Source organism: Lygodium microphyllum, chromosome 11, assembly GCF_053477565.2.
Source record: "Lygodium microphyllum isolate KBCC chromosome 11, Lygodium_microphyllum_v1.1.10, whole genome shotgun sequence".
Classification (NCBI taxonomy): Eukaryota; Viridiplantae; Streptophyta; class Polypodiopsida; order Schizaeales; family Lygodiaceae; genus Lygodium; species Lygodium microphyllum.
In genome coordinates this window covers 68,253,698-68,273,554 of record NC_141145.1, presented here as the reverse complement: position 1 = coordinate 68,273,554, position 19,857 = coordinate 68,253,698, and the positions used below count along the sequence as shown (strand labels likewise).

Here is a 19,857-nt window from a genome sequence, read left to right as displayed (position 1 = left end):
TTCCAAGAACCGCCTTGTCATCGTTTCATTACTATAACCACTTGCCATATACCTTAACGGGCAATCCTAACAAATACAATGACTTTGGGGACGCATGAGTTGAATCAAATTTTTTTCTTATGGACCACCAAACTAACAATACTTACTACATTATATTATATGAAATTTTCTTTGTCTTTCATTAGACGGCAACCTATGTCACGTGACCTTTTGGCCGAGGGCTTGTCGTTTTCTAGAAAATGAAAAAAAAAAAAACCTTGGAACGGTAAAAAGTGAGCGAGAGCTTTTGAGGCGAGCCATAAAGACACCAGCGGAAGGGCGGGATCCTCGTTTTTGCAGGAGCAACAGAAAAATAAGAAACTTCACACGCACAACAAGCAAATATTTTTTTTTAAAAAAATGTTGATGTGGGACGTTTATCCGGTATTTGAATTACTACTGAATGTTAATATCACGGAAAAAGCAGTCGAAGAGACGGAGAGTGCTGGAATACTATCATCAATGACACAGAAAAGTCACCAGAGACGGAGGGTGGTTTGAGTACCGAGAAGGCGAGTCAGAGAGACGAGAGAGAGGGACCGAGAGGAATTGCCAGAAGCCATGGCTCGCTTCTCGACCATCTGCTTCCTCGTCCTTGCCATAGCCATCAATCGGCTGCCCCTGTCGGATTCTCTTCCGTTCGTAGTTCTTCACGGTATGCTCCTCCAGGGTTCCATTTTGCTCTCTGTTTGTTGTTTTCAAAAAATTTATCTTATTTTTGGCATATTACCTCGCTTGACACACGATTTCTGTCGGGACATGCCTAATCGTTCCCTAATCCCATCAATTTCCAGCAGTGATCAGCTTCGAATGCAGCAATTTTGACAATTATATGACAACAAGCTAACCCATCTTAATATGGTTTTTAATCGACTATTGTGATTACCCCGATGACAAAAGCAAAGAAGTGGTTTAATTTTCTTTTTGGGTCCACGCTCAATTGATCTGATGGTGCAAATGCTCCCAATGATTGAAGCCAACCTCATTGCTAGTACGCAACTCTTATGGATTTGGTGCAAACTACAGGACTTGGGGACCAATGCAAGAACGAGGGGATGACATGGTTCACCGAACTTCTGAGTAATCACTCTGGACAGGAAGGCATCTGCCTGTTAGTCAAACAAAACTCAGGTTTTTTTTTTTTGCGTTTATAGTTCTGCTTTTAATGGTTTTGACCCATGCTTGTTGACTACAGGGAAATTGGAGATGGCACCAGAGACTCCTGGTTCACTCCTCTTAGGACACAAGTAAGCTTTTGTTCTAAGGTATTCCAATCCTCCATCTGTAGTCTGCTTGAAGATGATTAATTTTTTTTTTTGGTTGTGTGCAGGTTGCAATTGCTTGTGAGGCGGTAAGGTGCAGCTTGTGCTCATCATGAAGGTTGGGTGAAAGATTGAAACACAGCTGACAACCGTTGTTGCTGTGTAGGTCAAGGCCCTTCCAGAGCTTCAGGATGGGTACAATATAGTTGGCCTCTCCCAGGTAGGTTAGCAGAATCATTCAATGCTGCCCTTGCTATACTTCATGTTATTTCCATCTGGGTCTCTGTGCCTTTTAAGCCTCGGTCAGATCAATAAATTGTACATGTTTTATCACTGTCAGCATGTTGCTAATCGGCTGATTGTTCTGCATGCAGGGAAATGTGATTGCTCGTGGGATTATTGAATGGTGCGATGGAGCACCTCAGGTAAGGAATTCTACAGTTGGCAAATGAAACTTGATTCTGCTCAAGCTAGAGAGAAGACATCTCTGAAAGATGTGTGTTTAGATTTGACTGGTCTTTTTGCCACTGTAGTTCAAGGTACAGTGATGCACTTGTTGCACATTAGCAAGAAATGGATCCCTTTTAAAGACTTTAAATTAGGCTTACTGGCCACTTATTGCTTAAAGGCTTTACAAATAGCATCTCAATAATATCAGATGCTCTTTAAATCACGAGCGGAAGTGTAACTATGCCAAGACCACAGCAAAGACATATTGCTTTTTGTATTTTAGATGACTCGTGGAGTTAGATATAGAAATAATGAAAAGCTTGAAGGAGATTGCATTGTCAGGGAGGCACCCTAATATGAAGAAAATTGATATTGTGGGAAAGAGTTCTTTCTGCGAGTGTGCAGTATGGAAGCAATGAAAGGAACACAGAGAGAAGAACTCATAGAAGATGATGAAGGAAACAAAACTCAAATCTAGCTTCAACGAACAGGAAATAATGCTGATACAACAGCCTCTGCACATTGTAAAGCTATGCTACGAGACTGATGGTGAAGTACTGAAACAGCAAAACACAGATCATGAAGTGATGTAATTTGCAGATGAAGCAGGGCAGATCTGAAATGCAGCAACTGAGATGCTACATGGCAGTCCGCAATAAGTCGTCAGCAGGCCTGGAGCGGAAATGCAGCAGCTGGACAGGTCATGATGGCTGTAGCAGACTTGAAAGATCTCAAACAGTAACAGCTGAGGTGAGAATGATGAACTAGGAGAAAAACTAGTAGATAGAACCACACACAGACTGTCATCAGCAGGTGGAGGGCAATGAATATGCTGGCAGCAGCCTCTGGAGCAGATTGTGATGGTTGGCTGCGAGAGCAGCGTCTTTGCATGGTGTAGATGAGGGTGAAATGTTGATGGCAGCAACTATTGCTCGATAGAACGAACAGAGAAAACAGGATGATAAGTGGTGTGCACATTGAGTCCCTTCTATTGAACATGTTGGAGCTAAAGATGTGTAGAGTATTGTACAAACTGTCTAGTTTGTCGTAATGAAGAAAATGCTTTTTTGGGGTTGTTTCGATGAGTTGAGAAATGCCCAAAAAATATGATAATTAAGAAGGCATGTTTTGGTTCCTCAGCATCCCCTCTTAGGCCACGAGAGACCAAGGAGAGTGAAGGGATGACTCAGCACAGACCCAAAAGGTCTCATCCCTAAGAGATCAAGGCATGGGCCAGGAGTGCTACTTTGGATTGCCAAGGACCTATCAGGACCACAAAGGTGATGGATGACTTCTTTTGAGTTGGCCAAGTGAATGGGACTTTGTCTTAAACTAGCTTCATAGCTCATACAAAAGTAAGGCCGAATAATATAAAACCACAAGTATAAGGGTATTGGTGAACTGGTATAGAAGTAAGTAATAGGGTTGGTTATTATTTTGTGTTCTAGAACAAAGATATCTTGCTCTATCTCTTCATACTCTAGGGCCTTAACCTTATTCCATTCTTCAACCAAACCCCCCTACTTTGATTTTCTTAGCAACCCATTCTTTCTGTTGTTTTTCTTCAATTTGTGTTATGACTTCTTTCACTAGAATCTCTTTTTGTGGTTCAAATTACTGTACTTCAAGGATGGTCTCGTCTTCATTTTTCTTCTATTGGTTGATGCGTTCTTTAGTGCTTGAACTTTTTTTTTTTGTTTCTATTAGCTCCTCCTTAAGCGTTTTGTTTTCTTGTTGTAGCTGTTGGACCATATTCAATAGGTATTGCTCCCATGAGGAAGACATGGTGGTTGGTTTTGATGGGGGTGAGGCCAGTACCTTGGAGAAGCTTGGTTTGGTTGCCATCTCTACTTGTAGATAGGAATATAGATCAAACTGAGGGGTTATTATCGTTGTGCTATCTTGGCCATCTCAAAGATGACCCCTTACTCTTAGGTGGCAGGGTCTAAATGAGAGAGAGAGAGAGAGAGAGAGAGAGAGAGAGAGAGAGAGAGAGAGAGAGAGAGAGAGAGAGAGAGAGAGAGAGAGAGAGTATACCCATAATAGCTACCCCATCAATCAATCATAATTTTTGTCCTAGCTTTTTATATGGTGATGTGCTCTTTATGTACGTGTGTACATGTGTGCGTGCGTGCATATATGAATGACAGCCAAGTAATGATGCCATATTTCAAGCGCATGGATGATCAACAATGGTTCCTTCTTGTGGGTGGTGTAACACATTTGGGCATCTATGAGCTTATGACTCTCAAATGCGATAGATTAGCCGTCTTGATAAACAACACCTAAAGCATAATTACTTGGATTCATATGAAGCTCAAAAGATTTATTTAGATAAATAATATTCAACATTGGTGTAGTGCAACCAATCATTTCAATGTTTGAAAATATTAATTGAGCTCACTAGTCTAAACAATAGATGATCTATGTGTTTTTTCTTGATTCGGATACCCTTAAGCAGTCATGTTAAGGGTTTAGTAACATAAGCGTAGTCCTTTATGAACTTTCAAAAAAATTCAGTAAAACCTAAGAAAGATTTCACTTACCTTATGGTCTTTGGAATAGGCTAATCAAGTACTACTTGAACCTTTTTTGGGATCAATCCAAATGCTATCAATCCAGATGTCACAATCAACATATAATAGCTCCGTGCGAAAAAATTCACAATTGGATAGTTTTACAAACAATTGCTTTTGTCCCAAGAGACATAAGACGATAAGTAAATGTTTTGTATGTTCCTTCCATAACTTAGTGGAAATAATGATGTCATTGAGGAAAATGACTATTCACTTTTTAAGATACGGATGAAATAAGTTATCTATCATCTGCTAGAAAGTTATGGGAGCATTAGACAATGCAAAAGATAGAATAAAAAATTGTCTATACTGTGTTCAAAATATAGTTTTCAGACATCCTTTGAAGCTATTCGTATTAGATGGTAACCAAACCTAAGATTGATTTTGGTAAAATATCTCACATTACAAAGTTGATCTATAAGGTTATCCATCCCAAACAACGGATACTTATTCTTGATGGTCAGTCTATTGAAACCTTTATAATCGATAAAAAAGCGCATACTCTTATCTTTTTTTTCAGTGAGAAGGATTGGTGCACCCCATGGAGATATACTTGGCTCAACAAAACCTTAGCTAGGTAATTTTGATGCTGCTCAACTATCTTGTATTTGAATTTATGTTAATATTATTATTAAAACGAATTATATTACATTGCAAATCAAATGATTGAACTTTTTTAATGAATAAACATAAATAGTAGCATTTAAATTGGAAAAACATTCACTGAATTTCAATGCTAAAAATATATGTAAATTATTTTTTGTGATCTTGGAGGATAAATATCCCTTGACTACATGAAAAAGACTACAAAGTTTAGAAGAAAGTATATGAGTTTTTTAGTCAATGTACAAAGAGGAATATTTATAAAAAAACCATGGCATGCCAAGAACAACATCGACGTGGTCAAAGCTCATATGTCCAAAGTCCATAAGTTAATGGTACTATTTGATCGAAAGATTCAAACTCAGTATCATTTGATCCTAGTGATCCACAACATAGCCCTTTGCTTAATGGACATGATAAGCTTGGTGAGTAAGGGGTGTATTAATAATCAACGAGTTACAATTTTGTTCGATAATGACTCTCCTCAAAATTTTCTTTTTTCTCGGTTGGTGTAAACATTGTAGCTCCACTTGGTGCTCGTTGACCAAATTTATCACGTTTTTTATGCGGAGGATCCTATTATGGATAGCTGGGACCAGATGGTACTGAGTTTGGATCTTTTAATATAGGAGTATCATTAGCTTATGGACTTTTGACTTATGAGCTTTGATCATGTCCTTTCTATTCTTGGCATGCCATGGTTTTTGGCATTAATATTTCTCTTTGTACATTGTCTATAAAACTTATGTATTTTCTTGTAAACTTGATTGATGTGATCGAGAACTACTTACCCTCTGGAAATATAATATGATATTAGCTTTGAAATTTAGTAGATGGTTTTCTAATCCAAATGTTGTTACTTATATTAGTTTCATTGAAAAAGTTCAATCATTTGATTTGCAAGATAATTCAACTTCCTTTAATAATAATGTCAATATAAATTTTAATGTGAGTGAATATTTGGATCCAATGCTACATGAATATGTTGATGTTTTTCAATCGAAATTACTTGATGGATTTCCACCATTTTGTGTTACCATAGATTGTAGAATCGAGATGTTACTTGGTAGCCATTGTTGAGAAACCCATTTTTTCAATTCACACACTTTATTTAGGGTTTTGCATTGACAGTTTCAAAAAGAGCCGGTATCTACATTTTGGCCTTTTTTTCAGTGGGTGGCCATATAGTGGTGCACCACTTTAGACAGCTTATGCCTATATATAGACAATCACTTCATTCACTCCTATTACCTATCTTTTCAGTCATTCTTGACCACCTTCTTTTGTTACCACCACCACTTCCCTTCTCTCACTAGCCCCTTCCACAACCCTCACAACCCTTCAAGAGGACATTGTGGTTCGTGGCTTGTTGCTGCCTTCACCCTTTCTCTTTTGCTTCAGGCATCTTGTTTCAGCATTAGGCCTTGTGTTTGAAGCATCTTTCACTTGGCGTCACCATTATCTGCTTGGCATCAATATCCTTCACCTTCAAGCTTTACCTTCACTTGTGTTTTTCAAATTGGAGGTCTTGTCCTTGCCTGGCATCATCATCTCTAGCTTGGCATTAACATCCTAGCCTTTGGCCACAATCTATATCATTGAGCATTAGTGATTTTATCATTTGTCTATCACAGGGGCTGTTGGGACCTGCATTTTGCGGCTTGGCACCTTCATTACTTGGCGTTCCTCGTTTGTCATAGAGGCTACTGGGATGTGCGTTTTTGCAGCCCAGCTCATCTTCCATTATCTGTGTCGTCAGTATCCACTTGGCATCAGCATCTAGGATGCTCTCCCTGTGTTTGACAGCTTCGACACTTTGGGATTTGCATATGGTTTTGTAGTCTGCTTCCCTGAGAGACAGTGATTGTTGGATATTGTCCCCTCGACAATCTGCTCCTTCGCAAGACAGTGGCTGTTCGACCTCTTCTATTAGTATGGCTCGAGAGTCTACTCCACTAAGAGATTGTGACTGTTTCCCATTCTTGGCTCTCAATATGAGCCTCACCTTTTTCCACCCTTGACTACTCAGGTTCGAGAGGCCACTTTTGGGAGTTTTTCAATATCTTTGATACCCTAGATACCTTCTTCGGGTCGACCGACGGCTCTTCCTTTGTCATCAGCGGAATCGAAGTCGGTGATTCATAAGTTTTTAGATTCCCTCTCTCTTGCAGAGGGAGATTCAAAGGGGGATGCACTCTCTGTTTGGCTTTAGAGGGGGACTCCTGTATCTCTATCCTCAAGGGGAACACCTCCTCATCATGAAGTTTGTCACCTACCATTTACTCTTTGGGGATGACTGTTTTCGTGTAGTTAATACCCAGGATCTTCAGAGACCGCCTAGATTGGGGCCTTGGAGGTTTAATCGTGACTTGGTGATGAGGCCTTCGAATTGCTTTCAGCATGGAGTTACAGAGCTAGTGGCTTCTCTTCTAAGGTGGACTCAGGTTCTACCGTTCATCCCATCTACCGTTCCTTACTATAGGTTGCCTTTTAGGTGGAAATCTTGGATCTCTAGGATCCTTTTTTTCTTCGTCATATCTTTGTTTGCTCCTCTTTTTTCATCCCTTTTTGGGCTTGAGAGGGGATGTTGAGAAACCCATTTCTTCCGTTCACACATTTCATTTAGGGTTTCACATTGACAACTCCAAAAAAGGGTCGGTGTCCACATTTTGGCCACTTTTTCAATGGACACTCACTCACACAGTGGTACACCACCCCAGACAGCTTATGCCTATAAATAGGCAGTCACTTCATTCACTCTCCTACTATCTCTCTTTAGTCGTTTTTGACTACCTTCTTTGGTCACCACTACCACTTCCCTTCTCTCACCAGCCCCTTCCATGGCCCTCACACCCCTTCAAGAGGACATTGTTGTTCATGGCTCGTGGTTGGCTGCCTTTACCTTTCCTCTTCTGCTTTAGGTGCCCTGTTGTAGCATAGGGCCTTGCGTTTGAAGCGTCTTTCACTTGGTGTCACCATCATCTGCTTGGCGTCAGCACCCTTCTTCTTCAAGCTCCATCTTCACCTGCGTTTTTTAGATTGGAGGTCTTCTCCTTGCCTGGTGTCATCATCTCCAGTTTGGCGTCAGCATTCTAGCCTCTAGCGATAATCTACATCATTGAGTATTAATGATTTCATCACTCGTCTATCATAGGGGCTGTTGGGATTTACATTTTTGTGTCTTGGCTCCTCCTCCATCACTTGGCGTCACTTGTTTGTCACGGAGGGTGTTGGGACTTGCGTTTTTGCAGCCCGACTCAACTTCCATCATTTGGTGTCATCATTATCCACTTGGTGTTAACATTTGGGCTGCTCTTCTTCCATTTGACAGCTTCGACACTCTGGGATTTGCGTTTTGCTGCTTAGGTCACTTCCCAATATCAGAGGACTGCAGTTCGCTCCCTCAATAGCTGGTGATCATCTTCCACATCTCGGATAGCATTAGAAGATTGGAGTTCGCTCCCTTTACAGTTGTTCTTCATCTTTTGGTGATTACTTCGACAGTCTAGTGCTTGGAGGACTGCGTTTCGCTCCCTTCACTGTGCGGATTCCCCACAGGTGTTGCCGCATGATTCAGACAAGACAATGCAATTATCTTTTGAGCTTCGGCTCCACTGCATTAGCTTTTTTTCTCATAGTATAATTCAGTGCATCATCATTGTGTTTTTCTTGTGTTTTTGAGTTTATCTTCTCTCTTAGTGTTTGCCGTGCACACTCTGTGTTACTCTCTGCAAATCCTAGAGTCTCTCTGCATTGTCGCTTATTTTGACATGGTATCAGAGTATACTTGTTATTTTGACATCCATTCCGTCTCTTAGTAACCTTATAGATTTAGCCTGAAAAAGAAGATCGAAATAACTAGGGAACTTCACAATGATCTAGCTAAGGGTTATATTGAGCAGCATAAATATCCATGGGGCACATTTGTCCTCGCTAAAAAGAATGATGGTACGATGGACTTCTGTGTTAATTATAAAGGTCTCAATAAGATGACCATTAAGAATACATATCCATTACCTCGAATGGATGATTTTATAGATAAACTTTGTGCTGCATGATATTTAACCAAGATCAATCTTAGGTTTGGTCACCATCAAATATGGATAGCTTCAGAGGGTATCCTGAAAATTGGATTTTGAAATAGGCATAGGATTATTGTCATCATAGAGCTGCTTCACCCAGCGCGACAATGGCTTTTCCAGTGGGGTGAAATGCTTCAAATTTTTTACGAGGAAGAGCTTTGGTGAAGATGTCTGCCACATTACTGGTGGTAGGACAATAGATAAGGCTGATATCACTTGCATGTAGCCTCTCTCTCAAGTGATAATGTATCTCAATGTGTCTTGTGTGTGCATGAAATACTGGGTTCCCTGCTACTGCAATGGCACTCTAACTGTCAGTGAACAAAGGAGTAGGCTCTGTAACAAATACATCTAGATCAGCAAGCAAGCGTCTAATCCATACGCATTCAACTGTGGTAGTGAAAGCTGCCTTGTATTCAGCTTCATATGACGATGTGGCAACAGTGGACTGTTTCTTGCTAAGCCAAGATATGCAAGACGAGCCAAGAAAGAAACAATTGCCACTAGTGGAGTGATGTGAATCATAATCACCAACCCAATCAAAATCATTGTAAGCATGTAGCTGCAGTGGTCCCCCTTTGGCATAAAGCAATCCAAGAGATCTAATACCCTGCAAGTAACGAAAGACACGCTTAACAGCTTGCCAATGTGATATGCGTGGCTGATGCATATATCTGCTCAGGGCATCCTGAAAATTGGATTTTGAATGCGGTATAGACATTATTAGTTTTTGGTCATTGACTAATGTTCTCACAACTTTCTAGCAGATGATGAATGATTTATTTCGTTCGTATCTTGGAAAGTGGATAGTCGTTTTTCTTGACGACATCCTCATTTATAGTAACTCATTAGAGAAATATACGAAACATTTGTGTATCGCGTTACGTCTCTTAAGATGAGAGCAATTTTTTGTCTCTTAAGATGAGAGCAATTGTTTGCAAAATTATCTAAGTGTGATTTTTTTACACAGAGCTATTGTATCTTGGACATGTCATCTCAATTGATGGGATCTAGATTGATCTTGAAAAGGTTTGAGTAGTGCTCGATTGGTCTATTTTGAGGAAGTACACTAGTTTGCTAGTGGTTTGGACTAGTGAGATCGATCAATGTTTCCAAACATTAAAACGATTAGTTACCACTGCACCGATTTTGTAGATTATCAATCCGAATAAACCTTCAGAGGTTCATACAGATGTGAGTGATTATGTTATGAGAGTTGTTCTTTATCAAGATGGCTAATCTATTGCATTTGAGAGCCCCAACCTTATCGGTGCCCAAATGTGTTACACCACCCAAGAGAAGAAACTATTGGCGGTCATTCATGCCATGGTATCAATATTTATACGGCACCTAGTTTATTGAAATCCAAGTTTACCTCGTGTTCCACATTAGTATTTGAAAGAATAATTGGGACAAGGTGAAGTGATTGTTCTAATCGAGGAGGACTTGGGGCTTGAGGATACTGCTCGATATATTCTACTTGAACCCGAATTGGTTCTCGACCTTATGACTAAATGATCACGTTGGATCGTTTATCCCGTGTATTTGGTTAAGTGAAAAAAGCATTCAGAGGCGGAGGCTATTTGAGAGTCCGTACGTTCATTGAAGAGCCCTTTTTTTCACTTCGTTCTTGAGGATATTGCTGAGGACAACAATCATGCACAAGGGGAAAAGTGTTATATCCTTGGAGATTCCAGTGGGTGCTAGTAATCATAGTGATCATGAAGTTTTAAAGAAATACCCTAACACAGAAACATAAACAAAAACCGTACGATAAAGCACAGACTGATAAAAGAACACAGTTAGGGTTAGGGTAACTCAGAGACAATGTACACAGTGAATGAATGAAGTGATATGATTTTTGAATATACGATGCTCATGCAGCAAACACACTATGTAGTGAATGAATACTGTACCTCGAACTCCTATATCTCAAGGATCAGGGCAGGGGTAATGAGTTGGAGAGTGTGTTGTACTCTGAACGGATCGTGAATCGTAGCAAGGCAACCTCTGAATGTCGAACACCAACAAATGCAACAGTGAGAAGCTAGATCTGATGCAGACAGCAGTGAGGAGAGAGAAAAAATAAAAACGCAGGCAGCAAGTGAGAGAAAGACTAAAACCGGAGGCAGGACAACCTGCAGGAGAGAGACAAAAAACGCAGGTAGGACAGCCTATAGGAGAGAGAAATACTAAAAACACAGACAGGATAGCTTGTAGGAGAGAGAAACTGCCAAACATAGGAAGAACAGCTTGGCAACAGCCTGTAGCAGCTGGGTGATAGCGTGCAGGAAGCAAATGTAGGGCTGTGATGACGTGGTAGGTTGTACGGCAGCAGGTCTGTACAAGAACAGCAGTCTCCTGACTGGGATCAGCTCCAAACTTTGTGAAGAGGGCTGGAAATCAGGCGCCAACTAATGGAGACAGCAATGGACAGCTTTGGCTGAGATGTCCTCTGTGAACAGGGTGTGGGCAGCAAGCTAAAACACTTGAAATTTGCAAAAACGAGATTGAGGGCTGAACAGAGGGCAATGTATGTATTTATAGAAAGTTTGGGCCCTCCCAAGTGGGTTTGTGCTTATGGGACACAAAAACTCTCTAGGATTGCGTTTCTTTTAAATAAACAAGGTTTCTTTGTTAATTAAGCATGTTTTGGGATTGTTTAAGTAAAGCTAATGCATTTTTAGCTCAATAGAAGTAACTTAGTGCAAACGCACTAAGGGCAGTTCGGGGCTAGGGCAATTGAGTTCTATTGATAGGACTAAAGGCCCTATTGTGTATATTCATTGTGTGATTACTACTCTTGGACTGTGGGTCCATTGGCAGACACATCCGTATACTAGGATAGTGTGGGTTGATGGTATGGGATGCTATCATGGGATGTAGTTGTGACCTGGTGAAACCAGCCTTCCTCCTCGGATAGGGTGATACTAACTTGATTTAATACATTACAGCAAGTAATTAATTCACATAAATTAAAATACACACTTTACCGCTTTAATCTTGGACAATGGATAGCTTGTTGGCTCCAAATTTGACGCCTCTTGTGGTATTTCTCTTGTTGGCTCCAAATTTGGCGCCTCTTGTGGTATTTCTTTAACTTTTATTGCAAATGGATGAAGTGCAACCAAGATCCTCTGATCTCCTCTGCTAATCCAAGTGCCACTTGCTGTCAAAATTGACCAAGTAAGTCTCCAAACCAATTTGCCCCTTGGTTTGCTCGGAGGTTGGCCTTCACCCTACTCCTTGAAAGACAAATTCAGCTTCAAATTTGATATTCCCTAGCTAGCCTCTTGAATCTCCTTGAAATTCTTTAATTTCAGCTGCTGGAATTCAAGTTCTAGGTCCTCAATTGTGAGCATGCGCGCCCCTAGCGGTATTTCTTTGACCTTTATTGCAAATGAATGGAGTACAATTGAGATCCTTTGACCTTCTCCGCTAATCGAAGTGCCACTTTCTGTTAAAACTGACTAGCAAGCCTCCAAATCAATTTGCCCCTTGGTTTGCTCGGGGATTGGCCTTCGCCCTACTCCTTGAAAGACAAATTCAGCCCCAAATTTGATATTGATTGGCTGGTCTCTTGAATCTCCTTGAATTTTTTTAATTTCAGTTGTCAGAATTCAAGTCCTAGGCTCTTAATTCTAAGCACACATCTCGAGGTGGCTGTCAAATCTTAATTTCTATTGTAAATTAGGGTTTATAACAAAGATTTTTCAATAGCTTCACCTTTGATGACGGTTGGGGGATGAGAGAGAAATAGAGTTTCATTGCAAGAAATGCTGGAAAATTGCTATTGCCATGCTTAAACAGCCCTGGAAGTTGTCACCTATAGCTAAGTTTCATCAGAAAGGCTATTGCTCCCTCGTGTATGCTGCCTCTTGTACGAGAACGACCTTGGGCTACTGCCACTTGCACCTGGAGGGCTCTAAATTGCTATTGTTCGCTTTAGAACTAGTCCTTGGTGGCTGTAAATGATATCAACATTATCTCCTTGCTCTCTAACAGCTTCCTTCTCTCTCATAAAGGTTACTAGAATAAACTTCCATCAGCCCCAAAAAATGTTTCTTTCACTTGCGTGCGTAAGTTTTGCCAAGTGGTAGCCTTCTAATCCCATTCTTCAGCATCCTTCAACTTATTAAATTAATTTTTAGAATATTAATTTTGAAAATTAATTTAATAATTATTCTAGTACCCAAAAAAATAATTCCACCAGTCAATAATTAAATTGGCTAGGCCAGTTTGTCTCCCAAGGGTCTTGAGTAGTTATTAGCTTTAGACTCGTATTAATTAATTAATTAATGCCTAGTCTCTAATATCACCACTGACATTAGAGACTCGTTTTAATTGATTAATTAATGCCTAGTCTCTAATGTCACCACTGACATTAATGGCCAATAAATTTGTCTAGGCCCAAGTTTGAGATTGGGTATCACCTTGTATCTGTCAGACATAACTTATTACAACTTTTGCCTTTGGCATCAACTAATATTTTGATGTCCTATGTCCCATATTGTAAAATAATTAACTTGCAGCTTGCATGTGCAAGTCACATTAGCACATTTGATTAGCTTTTAATAAAATGCTAAGCAAAGTAATAAAATTTCATGTCCTCCTGACACTCGGAGTGTTACTAGCTAAGGTTTGGGCGTGAGTCTGTTTGGCTCTATGGTTGGGAGGTGAGCCTGATGTCTAATCTCTTATATTTATGGATAGAGCTTGAGCCATGGAGTATGAGCTGACAATGTGTATAGAATCAAGTCAACAATCAATCTTCTCCCTTTGGCACAGGAATCCATTGAGCAGCTCTATAACTCCATTTACAACATGTATGCTACTATTTTTGACCTAATCCTCATTCAAACAAGTTATTTACTACAGTTCGGTTTGAGATCCTCTTTTCTTTGAGATCTCAAGCCTTGTGCACTTTTTGGACCGATGTGTTATGAAGAAAGTGATTTTCTTACAATTCTAAGAAATTCCTTTGTTTGTGAGAGGAACAATGTGGGATTGTATGGGGACTGTGTAGTGTAGGTTTATTTGGAATTTAAGCTAAATGTTGGATGTATTTTCTAGGGTTTGGATGGTTTGAAGAAGTCTATGGATGGATACATGAAGAGTCCAGAGTTGGTTTGAGTCGAATAATGAAGGTGAGAAAGTCCTTAGATACTTTGAAAGTCCTCGGGTCGATTGGAGTCAATGGACAAGGGTGATAGGATCCTTGAGCATGTATGTGTTAGTTATGTTGTGTGAAACTACTAAAAACCAACATATGTAATCAATTTTGGAGCAATTCTTTATTGTAGCTCTTCTATGCTTTTATTGATGTCATTGGGCATCTTAGATAGCATAGTTTAGGACCATGGATTGGTCTTTGTGAACAATCAGTTGCTAGATTCCTTGTCTCTTCTTAGTTGTTTCATCATTGGAGATGTCTTTGGGTAGGTTTACTGCAAAGAAAGTGATCTTACATCTCTTCTATGGAAAATGCATGGAATAATTAGGAAAATATAAGTTAGGATATAATGGAATGCATATAGTAGGGATCTCCTTTGATTTTGGCATAAATCAAATGTTGGTCTATTGTTGCAGTAGTGCAGATTTATATTTATTCAGTGTGATATTTCATCCCAAAATAAATGCTTACATCAAGACCTTCAGCAATATATCAAGAAATCTTCGGATATTTTCATACATATATTTGGATGTGCAAAGATTAGGGAAAAGCATTGCGATTGATGCATGAATAGGGTTGCAGCTTCATATAGGAGATTAGAGAGGATGAGGGAATTTTTGATGAGTACTCCTTGGAGTTGGATGATGCTTCTTGTGTTGAAAATATGTTTTTGGATAATTTGGGAAGTGGTGATGATGATGAGCTAGTTATAGACAGAGGGCTGATGCAAAGTGATGTGCATGGAGCAGAATTTCCACTTGTTATCTTTTCCTCTACTTTTGATGAAGATATGTTTTATGACTTGTACTTGCAGGGTATGCTTTCAGATGACTATATAGATGGTAGTTCTGGAAAAGAACTTGATATGGATGTTTCTTGTGAAGGCTCTCATCTATTGGAGTGTGCTCATGAATATGTTTAGAAAGATGTTGGTATTATGTTCTTGTTGGAAAAGGCAGCGCATGATGTGACTATAAAAGAGAACCAAGGTATGTTGATAGAGAAGGCTATTCCTAGTATTTGGCAAAGTATTTGTTGGATGTATGTAGCAATGTGTGGTCTTCAAGGTATCAAGGAAGACTACATGATGAAGCCATTGAAATTACTCCTTGATGAGAAAGTGGTATGGGATTTGAGATGTGGTCAGATCTATTGCTTTGTGGAGATGAGGTCTAAGGAAGAGATTGTGCTTATTGGTATATACATGCCTACAAGGATGTAAAAGCTCATTCAAAACTTCTTGGTTTTTTAACTTGAATGTATTCAAATGTTTGCAAAGCTTGCATGTTTTGAGAAAGTGGTTAGGGAATTTGGAGGCAGGAATTGGAGTTAGCAAGTTGATGGAGCAGTTTATGCAAACATGTTTCCTATGGAGCTTAGTATTTGGGATAGCAGGTTGGACTATTCATATGCATATGAGTTATATGGTTCTTCTATGTTTTCTTCAGGCCTACGAAAGTATCTTATATGGGATGATGAGGATGTTATTTTAAGATATGGAATGATGAGGATGTTATTTTTGTGTTTGATCCAGGAGTTTAGAAAGTATACTTTACAAGGAAGTTTGATGAGAGCGATATTATTTTTGTGTTTGATCCAGGTACTCAGAAAATCTTCCTTATTGGTTAGTACGATGAGAGTGGGATTATTTTCATTTTTGATCCAGGTGGACTGCTGCACTTAAATGTTTGTGGACCAGAGGGCGGGCTAAATATGTCAGGTGTTTTTGCAATAACTCGATCTATCTCAAATAATTCAGAAGCTACATCTAGATGAAGTGGAGCAAGCACAAACTAGCATGTAGGTGGGACACAAGGAAACCATTATTCTAAGATGTTATGTATAAGCAGTTTGTGGGTGTTTAACTATTTGCATTTGCAAGCAAAGATTTTAGTGGCTATGAGATTCATTTCAGAGTATGGTAGACATAACATAGCAAGCAAAGATGATGTGGGGGCTTTCGTGGATCATTATGATAGCATTGGCAGCTTGGCTTTGCATTTATTCAAGACTCCGTGGTTTTTGAACCTGGTTCCAAAGTGAAGTGATTGAAGTCTAGAGTGATGTGGGGGCTTTTGTGGATCATTATGATAGGCATTGGCAGCTTGGCTTTGCATTTATTCAAGACTCCGTGGTTTTCGAACCTGTTTCCAAAGTGAAGTGATTGAAGTCTAGAGTATATGAGAAGGGTTTCTAGATCGAAAATCCTTGAGGGAAGGCCCTATAAAGAGTATGTTCTGGTATTATGAGAATCAATGGGCGTGAAAATATACTCAAGGCTTAATCACTCTCAAAAAAATTGAAAAAAAAACACATGCTGTATAATGTGAAGGAGAAGCTATTGTTGTAGTTAAAAAAGAAAAAGCTTTGCAAAATGCAGGCTGCGTTTTATGGGGGAAAGGCTTTAATAGCATGAAGATGATCGCAATTTGGGGGGGGGGGGGGGAGAGCAAGTATGCATGGCTGGTGTAGGGACATTGAGGCATCATTTTGTTAGCCACAAGACTGAAGTATCGATATATTGGTGATTGCAATTGATGGGAGAGGAGTACGACACGAGTTGATGGGGATATTATATGTGGAGGCCAAGCTTACTGGCTGTGATTGATGATCAGGACGTCAGCATGTTCCGTAAGCTGGCAAGAGTGAAATATAATGGAGGATCAGGTTTGTGATAGGAGTCGATAACATTACTACTTTCATGTGATTATAATTAAGGCTTTGAGTTGACGAAGGCAAGGTTTTTGGAGTTGCAGTGGAACATATTTGTGTATATTGGAAAGTTGGAGAGTGCAACAATCAGTATGTTTTATGGAGAGGCTAATTTGCATATTCTGCGGGTCTTGATCACGAATAGAAAATACATATATGTTGTGTGTTTGAAGAGTTACGTGCTGGCAGTCATATTCAAGTATTTCGTGATATTGAAGAAGGTCTATTATTGTTGCTGGAGGCACCAATTGGAGCAGCAAACTATAAGCATTGTCAAGGCTGGCATTACTATTTCTCTGAATGCCAGAATGATAGTTTTGGTAGCAACTAATCTTGTTTAGTGAGAAGCCACTATACTTAACCATGATTAGTTTTTTGTATTGAAGGATGCAAAGATATCTGTTTCTATTCTGTCTTGCACTGTTCTTGATCTCAAAAGAGGTTCTGTATCTCCCGCTGGTAGCATTATAGTATTAATAACTTGATTATATCAACATGTGCTTTGAAGAGGCGGAATATATTGTCAGTCACATACTACTAGATAGGAAACAACTTGAAGTATTGTAGACAAGTTTATCAAAGGAAGTCATTGTTTTAAAGTTTCTTTTTTGGCCATGAATGCTTAAGGGTTGTGGTTCTATGTCTATAGTTGGTATTTCATGTTTATATACGTTGAGGATTTGGACTCTACTTTTCGGATGAATTCTTTTAGTGGGTTATTGGTTTCTTGTGTATAAAGGACTTAATTTTCTTGAAGGGAGGCTGGGTGGTGGTGTTAGGAGAAGAATTTCAAATTGTTGAGCTTTCTTGCATCTTGGAGATTGCTACTTGGATTGAAGAAGCCAGATTTTGGATTATTAGAGGCTAGCATTAAGCCACTTACCTATACCTGTGCTCCTTTGCTCTCGTGTCTTTGGGTTGTGTGAGAGGATTTTCCTTGATCACTGCTCGTGATACATCGTGTCGATTGTCTTTCAATCTTGTCCATACGCTTCCGCATCTGCTGCACTTTGACATGGTATGAGAATAGTGTAGAAGGGCTGATTGATCGTAGGTAGACTTGAATGAGAGATTTCTTTGCGACAAAAGTTTACATTTTCAGCATTTAGAGGCTTGAGGGAAACAAGTGAAGCGTGAGAAAGGAGCAAGCTTACTGTTTTTTGCAGGTTTTTGCTGTTCGTGAAGGAGAAAAGGCAGTGTTTTCAGCCTTTTGGAGCAGATTTTGAGTTGTCATCATCTCCAATGGTTGAAACACATTTGGGGTGAGTGGAGAAAGCCCTAACAAGCACCGTGTGCAAAGTCAAAGGGGGACTGCCCTTGTTTTTGTGTAGGTTATTCAGGTGATAATGTCTTGCGAGATCGACATGGAGTTTCAGGCTATTATGGACCATAAGGTCTCTGCGTTACTAGCACCTTCTTCAGATTAAAAGCTTGATGGGGAGAATTGCTGGCAATTGCATTTGGCGGGAAATGATGCTTGCGATTCATGAGTCCTATGAATTGGTGGAGCTTGTGATTGAGACTATAGATCATCCTACAGCCTTTGATGCCTCCAAGATTTCTATAGATGGTAAAGTTGAGTTGCTCAAGGTACAGGCTCATTGGGATAAATTGAATGCTTGCATCCACTCTTTCCTCTCTCTCTCTCTCTCTCTCTCTCTCTCTCTCTCTCACTTCATCCATTATTGCTCACATTGATTACTTGACTGTGACTCGGGAGATATGGTTGGAGTTGGATCAAATGTACAATCGGATGACCGTTCTGAAGCGGGTGTCTCTAGAGGTTCAAATACAGACTTTTGAGTCCCAACAAGTCGTCTTCTATGCAGAAGCATGTTAATAAGCTTCGGCAATTGCAAATGTAAGTCTAGAACGTAGGGAAGGTATTTACCTCAAAGAATATGGCGATCACTCTTCGTTCACAGTTACGGCCCTGATTCAATGCATTCTATTCCACCTTGATTGCTTAAGGGTAGACAAATACCCTTAAGTGGAAAAAGTTGGTGGTTTCTAAGGTTTTGGACCAAGAGGAACAACTTAAAGGTTAGGATGCTCCCAAGTTGGTGTTGATAGGTTAGTCTTTTCAATAGAAGGGGAAGAACAACGATAAGAAAAAGAAGGATGAGAAGTCTAAGCAAGATAAAGCCAAGGAGTCTACTTGCCACATTTGTGGCAAGATAGATCATTGAAAGAATGATTGTCTCGATAAGGACAAGGACACTAGGAAGGAGAAGACTAAGGACTTAGAAGTGGTGGATGCTCCTTCATTGGCCGCCTTCCTCCATTTGGAGGTGATTGATGATGTTCCTTCAATAGCTAGTGATGTAGCGATCTTGGCCCCATAGTCTTGTGAATGGATTGTGGTGCTTTCTACCGCATGACTCCTTCAGATGGTTTTGCTCTTATGCACCTAATGTATGGGCAAATTCTCATAGGTGGCAACTCTTTGGTTCCGATCAAAGGCAAAGGTGATATTCCTACCGCATGACTCCTTCAGATGGTTTTGCTCTTATGCGCCTAATGTATGGGCAAATTCTCATAGGTGGCAACTCTTTGGTTCCGATCAAAGGCAAAGGTGATACGTAGTTGATTGCAGATGGGCAAGGTAGTGCCCACATATGAAAGGTTTTGTGTGTGTCGAGTTTAGGCTATCATCTTCTTTCAATGGGCAAGATTTGTGCTCTTGGCCTTACAGTCGAGTTTATAAGGATTCCTTGTGAGTTCTTGATGGAGCTTCTTGACAGGTTCTCTGTGCAAGTCATGAGGAGAATGGAGTCTACAAGATGCGGACTTCATCAGCCCTTTCTTCATTTTTTCTTTATTCTCAAACTCAGATGGAGCTATGGCATGCTCGGTTTGGCCACCTCAACTACAAGTATCTTCAGAAGGCAGGTAGTCGGTGCGTGGATTGTTAGAGATTGGGGTGAGCCCCATCCATTTTGTGCGTCTTGTATTTGTGG

The 19,857-nt window shown here is 39.9% G+C and overlaps 1 protein-coding gene across 1 annotated transcript in view; it reads left to right on the top strand.

Moving 5' to 3' along the window:
* Nucleotides 1-457: 457 nt before the first annotated feature.
* Nucleotides 458-19,857, top strand: part of LOC148028914 (uncharacterized) — a 39,769-nt gene continuing 20,369 nt past the window's right edge. The window contains exons 1-6 of the mRNA XM_087687681.1: nucleotides 458-694; nucleotides 1,066-1,150; nucleotides 1,235-1,286; nucleotides 1,370-1,390; nucleotides 1,468-1,521; nucleotides 1,676-1,726. Coding sequence (XP_087543807.1) covers nucleotides 601-694; nucleotides 1,066-1,150; nucleotides 1,235-1,286; nucleotides 1,370-1,390; nucleotides 1,468-1,521; nucleotides 1,676-1,726 — 357 coding nt within the window. The 5' untranslated portion in view covers nucleotides 458-600. The remainder of the gene's footprint in view (nucleotides 695-1,065; nucleotides 1,151-1,234; nucleotides 1,287-1,369; nucleotides 1,391-1,467; nucleotides 1,522-1,675; nucleotides 1,727-19,857) is intronic.